At 41.1% G+C, this 9,496-nt stretch overlaps 1 protein-coding gene across 1 annotated transcript in view; it reads right to left on the bottom strand.

The window, feature by feature from the left end:
• Positions 1-1,340: 1,340 nt before the first annotated feature.
• Rnd3 (Rho family GTPase 3) overlaps positions 1,341-9,496 on the bottom strand; it is a 19,076-nt gene continuing 10,920 nt past the window's right edge. The window contains exons 3-5 of the mRNA XM_028769190.1: positions 7,958-8,067; positions 4,885-5,019; positions 1,341-3,416 (exon numbers count right to left, since the gene is read on the bottom strand). Of these exons, the coding sequence (XP_028625023.1) occupies positions 3,165-3,416; positions 4,885-5,019; positions 7,958-8,067 (497 nt within the window). The 3' untranslated portion in view covers positions 1,341-3,164. The remainder of the gene's footprint in view (positions 3,417-4,884; positions 5,020-7,957; positions 8,068-9,496) is intronic.

The raw sequence follows: 9,496 nt of genomic DNA, 5'->3' as shown, positions 1-9,496 counted from the left end.
TATTTTTCAGTTTCCACTCAAGCCACCCTCTCTGTGAGACTAGAATCTTCAGAGCAACTATTGCTGAAAAGGATTAAGAGAAGTGAGAGAGACACAAAGTCTTACTCAGAGTTTTAAGACAACCTTTTCATACTTAAAAAGTTGTGATCACTACTAAATTGCAAGGACTCTTCACACAGTAGTCAGGTTATAGAGCTAGGGCAAAAATTCAGGGCAAAAGTGAACCAAGGTGGCCTGTGCTGAAGACTCTCTTCTCTTTTGGCTTCAACAAATTAAAGCTGCTGAGAACTGACTGGAAGGAACATCATTATCAAGCCAAAGAGAGAACCAAGGTCAGCAGGAGCAGAACCTGAACCATCTTCCTCCCCACTCTTTTCTGTAGCAGATTGTTGAGAAACAAGTTTCTTGCAACCTTGATCCAGCAGTAGGCGTAGAAGCTATCTAGTGCTAGGGTTGGAAAAGTCCCTTTTCCCTTTAGTAACAAATGACAGAAATGAGTTACAAACATATTCAGTAAATGTCTGAGCTCCAAAATCTTTCATCCAACTATCCCCGTAATACCGATGCTCTTAAGATTGTTCCCTCATGTAGGAGCCTCTGGTTTTCTCTGCTTTGTTCTTGAGAATTCTTTCTAAATAAGTAACTAAACCACAAAGATTTCTAAAGCCATTTTTTTTTTAAAGCCACAGGATGCAGTTTTTACAGGAAATGTCTTGCCTGTGTCAAATCACAGTTTCGAAGTCTCACTGAATATTTTTAGACATTTAAGCTAAAGACAGAGTCATCCAGCCTGATTGGGACCTATGCCCCTCTCCCCTAGGCTACTCTTATGTGTACTTGACAATTTTCTGTATTGAACAACACCCCTACCATAGACAGGTCTAGTTTTGTTGTGCCTCCATTAAGCTGCAATAGTTGGAGCTATCCATGTGCTGTCAACAAGAAAACACTTTGCAAGGGGATATCTAAGTTCCCAGGAGACACAGTAGAAACTAAGGTCACATCATTAAACTACAAACTAAGGTCTGTATCATTCATTTCCAGTATAAAAGACTTCCAAAGAATTTTGTTACTTTCTACAAATTAATCCTATCCAGTATCATGGCTTCTTCTGTATATGGCCAGATCACTCAAGTATGCTCCATTTTCTTGATTTGTTTTAAAAAAGATATTATGTAAATATATTTTATATACAGATTCATCTTTTTCCAAGAGACTTTTGCCAAGAATGAAATTCTGAACTCTACTAATTCCATAAATCTTAGTTCCCATTCTATAATCATCTCTATGAAACAACATAGCTGAACAATTAGGCCATGAAGCAGAAAACATCACAGGGAGACAGACATGGTTACTTTTTTATTTGAAGAAAAAAAAACCCATACGTTTTAATAAATACTGTGGAAACACTGACCAAACAAACATACAAAGTGACTTCAACATTAAAAAAAAAAAAAGCAACAAAAAGTTCTGCTTTATAACAGTTATAACTTATTTTCTTTTTACAATATTTAAATACAGAAAGCACTTGCCAGCGATTTTGTAATACTGCCCAAAGCATAACGCTGTACCAGTTAGAGCATAGTATGTTGGTAAAACGTCCGAGTTTCATGGGAAATGACTGAAATGGCATTTTCTTGCAGAGACAAAACAAAGTGCTTGTAAAGACACAGAACTGAGTGTTGTAATTACCTTAACATCCCCTTCTGCCAGTTAGTTTAATGGAGACACAGCTTCAACGCTTCAAAAATGAAGCGTCATCACTGGGGAAAGAAAAAGCTTGTTTTCAACAAGCACCAACTCTAAAAGATCAGAACTGATCTCTGAAAGGAACTGCTCAAAAGTAGAAACCTGTCAACTATTTTAAATGCTGATTATTACTCTCACCTGGCCCTGGCTGTGTATGATATAAGTGAGATTTAGCAGTCACTTGAGAAACACCCTAGGCTCATACCAGGGCAGACGTTATAGGCTTCTTTTCAATCTGGGGTTTTCTAAAGCATGGGCAAATGGAGGTTTTGCCAGAACAACATTCCTTTGAAGGAAGTGGCACTAGAAAACAACTCACTATCATCTGCTGCCAATCTGGGGGCACTATCACCAGACACGAGTGCTTTTGCTCTGGGTATTTGAAGTATCACTTCCTTCCAGGCAGCCCCATTCACCAACTGTGCTCTCCGCTACTACTACCCCTTCATTCAAGGTCTCTCCTGGTGAAATCAGCATCCACCTGCTTGCTCTTTAATCACGCTACCACATCAGACGAAGACATCTTTTATTTGACTTCTCGTTTTTCATCAACGATGGCAAAAAGAAAAACAAAGCCACACATTCTCTTCTAAACAGCGCACAAAAAATATTACACTGAACAATTTACCACTTGTTAAGGACAATCACAAGAATGAACAAAACCATCAGACAGAATAAAAAAGCAACACTCTCTTCTAGTTGATCTACACAATCTCTGTAGTGCTGGTCTACGTACGCATCTTGTAAGGCTGCGTAAGCCTTGCTTTCAAACCATCTCGCGCAGCAGCGACCTTCAGGAAGTCAAGATTTCAAAGCCGCATCAAGTTTTTCCTCTCGAATCCCACCGGGTCCCAGTACAATTTCCATTTTAATGATGAGCTAGGAGGAAATTAGATCGCATCCTCTAGAAAACTAAACGCTAAGGTCACAGTGCGAGTTCCCCAACGAGGACGGTCTGCTAATATATACTTTTTGGACAAGGGGATTAAAACATTGAAAAACTAAATCAAAGTAGAGATCCACGAATAGGTTGTAACAAAACCACAAACACAAAACCGAAAATACTCAAGCACCATTCAGAGCATGGATGTTCTTCTCGGAGGTACTGGCGCACCCCACTTCTCTTGCGCTCGCCGATTTGTAGCTCCTTTTGTTTTTGGCGTATTTTTCAAGTCACACTTCTTGTCACACAAAACTCTTCAACGGATTCGCTTCTCACCACTCGGTCTACATGCCGAAACTAAGGACAGGATTCCGAAAAATGGGTATCCCTTCAAGGGCCTCCTAAGCCTGTGTCTATGTGACTTTGGCTGTGCACTTCATTTGACTCCATCTTTTACTTTTGCTCTTGCTTTTTTTAATTTTAATTTTTTTTTACACCAGATTCCTGTGTCCTCATTATAGATGGTGAAGCCTCACATCACAGTGCAGCTCTTTGCTTTGTCCTTTCGTAAGTCCGTAGCAACTGCTGAGAGTTCTGGTCTGCTAGGCATGTGTGAAATCCGCTTTGTGGCCCTCTGTGATTTGTTCCGCTTAACGTTTTTATTTGTCTTATTTACACACGCCAAGGTGGCGACGTGAAAAATGTCTCTGACGCTGTTTTCTGACTGTAAAGCTGAGCACTCTATGTAAGTGGCTGCTCCGATCTGCTTGGCCATATTTGCACCCTGTGAAGTGAAAGAATGAATTTCCATCAGCAGTGAGACTTTGGAGAGACACTGGAAAGTGTTGAAATACCACAAAACAGTCTTGCGTTGGAACACACCTAACATGCCATATGGATTTCCCAAGTGGTGTACAAAATAAAAAACAGATTTTTTTTCTTAATAAGCGTCTTTCTTTGTTGTTTCCCAAATACTAAAGACCCAGTCCGAAGGCCCTCAATTATATTACTCTCTGGAAACTGTTCCAACTCCCCACCGCTTCCAATATGCTGCTGCTTTGCTCCTACAGGAGAATCGAGAGCATCCAGTTCTAGGGTGCAAAGAAGAGACAGGTGCAAAGGTGGCAGCTGACCCTCACTGACATTTTAACCAGTTATGTGTAGGTATCATCTGGGAACATTGTGAAACATGCCTTCTTGCTACTGGAGTAAGTCCCTGAGACGATGTACACTGCATCCTTCCTGTAGATCTGATCAAGGTGCTTTGGGCCTCGGAGTCCTTGCCAAATGACTCTCAACCCCAGTCAACAGACTGTACAAAACATAGGGCCAACAGATGTAATTTAACATCAATTTAAATAAAAATCGGCTTCTGCGATTGTATTGAGTTTGTTCATGAGAAATGCAAGATAGGGACGAGTATAATATGTTTTTCTTTCCTTTTTGGTCACACTGGGGATGGAAGGCTAAGCCTGCCTCATGCTGGGCAAGAACTCGGTGACTGAGCTATGTCCCTAACCCTAAAGTAGAATACTTTAAATGGTGCATACCACATACATCTGTACCTATTTTAACAGGAACCCTCTTTAGAAACTGGTGATGCGCTTCAGAAGAATAGTTTCCAAAACAGATTTTTCTTTCTTTGAGGGAACATGGGCTACCATGATGAAAATTCAAAAGATGGCATCGCAGAGTGATCTATTTTATTAACAACAACTTAATTGAGGATTTTATCGGGCTAGAGGACAATAAGCTCTCTTAAAGAGAACTACTCATGTCAATCACTTTCTCTCTTAAGCATGCTGAACTTTAAAAACAGTGGTGTAGTAGAAACATCCAAGGGCAGCACATATCAACTATTTGTGTGCCCTAACCCCTGGTGACTTACTACAGAGTGTCAGAACAGTTCAGATTTCAGTGGACTGTTGCCTCACTTGAAAACCTGCTACATCTCACTTACCACAAATAATAACTCTATGGCTTTCATTTGTATTGAAAGGTGACTTTTCAGGGCTTGGAGTGATGGCTCAGTGGTTAAGAGAGCACTGGCTAGTCTTCCAAGTGACTCAAGTTCAATTCCCAGAACCCACATGGCAGCTCACAACTGTCTGTAATTCTAAACCTGACACTCTCATACAGATAAACGTTCAGGCAAAACACCAACGCACATAAAAATAAATATATCCTAATAAAGAAAGGAAGGAGGGAAGGAAGGAAGACAGACGACTTTCCCACAGTGACAAAACACATACCTGATCATATGACACAGGAGTCTGTCTGTGATTTGACAGCTCTACTAATGTGCTGACATCTGTCCGCAGATCAGACTTGCAGCCCACCAACAGCATCTTGGTATTGGGACAAAACTCCTGGATTTCACCTTTCCACTAGGGAGGAGGGAAAGGAAAGTTAACAAAGTACTGACACATATACAATAAAAGCAATTTCTCCCCTGGCAGACATTGAAACTCAACCTTAAGTGAAGAAGCTGGCTTCTGTTTAATTAATCAGTAGATACTAAACTTTAGAGAGTGACCATGCATATTGTTATATTCTACATGACTCAGTGGTTCCTCCTACAATGAACTTATTTCATATCAACACAAGGTAGCTTCAACAATGTCTTAATTATGAAGGTTTTTGAAAGACAGAAGTACCTTAATAATCACATATCCAAATGGATGAGTACATTCTGGGATATACTGAGTTTCTTGTTACTCAGCCTAGTATGTAGTAAGTGGAAGGCTGGGCATAAAGAATAGGCCACACCAACAAAAGTGTGCGATCACAGACTCCATCATGATAGACTAGGACATGCTACCATGTGCTGGCCTCCCATGGTAGGCCAGTATCTGTCCTATGATTACTAAGGCAGAGTGTCTTGCTTCAAGGACCTTCCACACTCAAGTGGTTAGATGGACACAGACCACAGCTTAAGCAGAGAATTAACTGCCTCCTGAGCTCCCAGGCCAGAGTCTGGTTTTGTAGCCCAAAAGACTTTGAGTTAATTTTTAACTGTTAACCATTGCTGTCTAGTCTACAATGTAACTATTTCCAGTCCTAACCAGAATCATGAGAACTTTGAGAAGTTTCTGGTGTGGATTCCAGCTGTTCCATATAAACCAATGAAACAGCTTCTCATGGTTTTGCTTCTTCTAACTTGAGTTCTCCATCATCAGATGAGGGGCTGGAGGAGTCGAGACTCTTCCACACACATATACAAGGTCTTTTGTGTTCCTGTAATGTAATGATGATGTAGCTCTGTCTTTTAGGAGTACACAGAGCAGAAGAGGAAATAAAGATTTGTAGGTTTAATACTAAATAAGAGGGACATTCTGAAAGAGTGATTTAGGAGACCACCAAAGGGTATTTCCAGATCTCAAAGTGTAGCTGAGCCAATGACATCTAGTTACAAAGTGCTCCAGCACGAGGAGGGCAGTAACACACTGAGAGCCTGATCTGCCCATTGAGCCTTTCCTTTCTTCCTCCCTCCCACAACTATTTAGGAGCATCTAGCATGTTCTCCTAAAGAACTGAAGAACAGAATAAGACTTAGGTGTTTTTTTTGTTTTTGTTTTGTTCTGTTTTGTTTAACTTCTAGTCACTTTAAATTCTCTGAAATCAATGGGCTTTTAGACTCCAGACAAAACACAGATGAAGTAAGTTTCCATGAGCCTTAAGCCTTACACAAAACATAAAACACTCACATTAATATCTTCAGGTCCAATGTCACTATTTGTTTGATCTTAGTAGACAAAAATCAAAGTAGAAGAGGAGAAAAGCTTTCTGTCATAAATTATGTATAAGCTGATACTACATCAAGTACAAACACGAGTAAATAAGTGGCCCTTTTCTCTCTACACATAGACAGGCGTGTTGTCATGTAGTTCTCAGCTTGTGATGTTGTGGGCCTCCTTTTACTTATTTATTTACAGCCTTGAAGACAGAAAAGCTGTATTCCTGACAGAATCTGACAAAAAGTCTACCCTGCGTTTCATACATTACCCAGAACAAAAAGGTGTTACAAACTAAAAAGGACCCTTTATCTATCAAGAGTACAATTTCATTGAACTGCTTGCAATGTTTAGCAAAAACCAAAGGAGGATTATACCTCAATCTCTAATTTTATAATGACCTACCCAAGCAATTAAGTACCAGGAAGAAAAATAAACTAATAAAAACACGTAAAATGCAAATGTGACTGAAAGGCGAAATCAAAAGAACACAGCCTAAATGGAGCAAGCCTGGACATCTACATGGAGCTTCTCTCTTTCTGCTGTCTGTCCTCACGTTGTCAGGGTCACAGAGACAACCACTGAGTGACAGTCTGTGCTTTTAGCCACGTGTGCAGTGCACAAAAAAGAAGGGGTAGTACAGCTAGAATCTCACTCTCAAACCTACAACACCACCAGACAAGGGAGAGTGATTAAGATGGTGCCCTATCTTCCAGTACATATAACCCTCTAGAACTACCACAGAACAAAGCCTGGGTTACTGCAGGTCAAGAGGAATTGCTGTCCCAATGAATTCTCTGGAGCTCATCTATGGCAAGTTCCTATAACTACCCTGGGGGCCAAGTCCTCTGCTGTGAGAGGCTCAGCATCACTCTCTCTCTACACACACACAGTGGCCTTCTTAGGCCTCTACACTTATCTTTAACAGGTACCATTCCTCTTATCTCTGGTTCCTCTATCCATAGCTTCTTGTAAGTCCCATCTCCACCTATAGAATCTGACCCACCTCTGCTTCCAGTAACCAGGGCTGTGTGATAACATACGTGTTTGGCATAACTGATGCTTTATTAGTAATTGGTATGTATTAGTATATATCTGCTCATAATTCACATAGTTGCATGTGTAGGGACGAGCCCTACTACACACATTCCTCTTATGTTAATGTCATGTATGTTTCTATAAATAACTGAGCTACAATTTCCTTGTCAAAACAGCTCTTATTGTATTAAAGTGAATCTCTGAATTGAGACCAATGGCAAACACAAGGAGCAAAGAAATGAAGGGTCAAGTAAGAGCTCACTGCAGCTATTCCCCACATTTTCACTCCATTTTCTTCCAAAGAAAAATAAACATGAAAGCTCATAAAAAGTATTTTGTTCATAGCTTTATGAAATAAAATTTCAAGCACATTAGTTAGCCGCTTATGGCATTGTTGTATGGGAACGTTGTTTTGGCGTGAAAGTATCCTTTCCGGTCTTTTCATTAGAAGACCTAAGTTCAGAATCTTTGAATGCCCTACCTAGCTAATCACCTATCTCTAATCCTGTATCATCGAAAGTGCTGGATGATGTCCTCATGTCTCACCACTTACCTTTTTTAAGACGCTGTCCAGAGTCTCTGGTCTACTGATATCAAAGCAAATGAGCACAGCATCAGAATCTGGGTAAGAGAGCGGACGGACGTTGTCGTAGTAAGGAGAACCTAAGGAAAAAATACACGCAGGTCTCAGACAGAAATCTGCACTGTCTATGAGGTACTAACTCTACCCTTTGAGATAAATCCCTTCCCTGTTATAATGCAACACCCTGGCTCACCCACACCGGCCACGCCACACACTCCTTCCTGTAAGGAATTGCAAACACATCCATAAAAGACAGGCTAGTGATGTATTCACTTGTACTAGAAAATCAGAGAGCGCCTATGCATAGGACCTCAGCTCCTGGGAAGGTCAGGAATTTAAAGGGCAATTGGTAGAGTTTAAGAATTGAGTTAGAAGGGTCCTAGATGAACTGGGGTGTATGTGGGACCAGGTGACCTTGAGGACAAACCCATTCACACCACTAAAGGGGAAGAAGCCCAAGTCTTAGGAGTAGGTGCTTCTGATTCTTCAATTGTAAGGGGAATATGGTGACATCCTAGATCCATGGGATCTCAGCAAACCCAGGTAGCAGCTGGAATTTAGGAAGAGATGAGTACATATTAACTAGAGGTGTTGTGGTTCTGTTATCGCTGTGGTCAAAGGCCAAAGCCACTGGAAAGGGAGCTGCTTCCTGGGGAAAAGATCCAAACTCAAGGTTAGTCCAATGGTTGAATGGGGGGAGGGGAGAAGGGGAGGGAGGAGAGAATTTAATGGTGCAGAGGAAGCCAGGGCAAAGCACACAAGTGTCACTCCATTCCCTGTTACAAGTCTGGATAAGCCGTTGACCTTTGAGCTTGCTTACACTTACCCCCCCAGCCCTGTGTAAGTTCGCTTCCTGCTACACCAAGAATGTAACAAATGCCATGTTGGATCATGTTACCTTTCTACACAATTCTATCTACAAACATGACGGCAGGACATAATCCAAGGGCCCTGGCCTGAGTTAAACCCAAGGTAGTCTAAAAGTTCAGATCGATGGTCAATCAATGGAACCACAGAACTTTTTGGACTTTTAAAGATCTTTTTTCTTCTCTCTTTCTTTTTTTGACACCTTTATGAATTCCAAATGTTGGGAATTCATACAAGGCCAATAATTACCAAATAGATTGACTATAACATTGAAGATAACTTAGCGACTACTTTTCAGGACCGATTTCACTGTACAGCCGTTTCACAGACAACAGGAAAATCATTCACTAGGGAAATGCAAATACACTCAAGATTTTTTTTTTTAACTTTTGATTTAGTTTTGACATCATTTTGCATTTCTGGCAGAAAAACATAACATGTATTCTCTAAGTCAAAGCTTTGGTGGTCCAAGTCAGAAAGAGAGAGAGAGAGAGAGAGAAAGGGAGGGGGGGGGGGGGAGGGGGGGAGGGAGGGAGGGAGGGAGGGAGATGGAGAGACAGAGACAGAGGGAGAGGGAGAGGGGGAAGAGGAAGAGGGAGAGGGAGAGGGAGAGGGAGGAGAGAGAGAGAGAGAGAAACGGAG

The sequence above is a fragment of the Grammomys surdaster genome, unplaced genomic scaffold (genome assembly GCF_004785775.1).
Source record: "Grammomys surdaster isolate TR1022 unplaced genomic scaffold, NIH_TR_1.0 191, whole genome shotgun sequence".
Lineage (NCBI taxonomy): Eukaryota > Metazoa > Chordata > Mammalia > Rodentia > Muridae > Grammomys > Grammomys surdaster.
The sequence above is the reverse complement of the archived record's forward strand: the minus strand, read 5'-3'. Positions and strand labels throughout refer to the sequence as shown.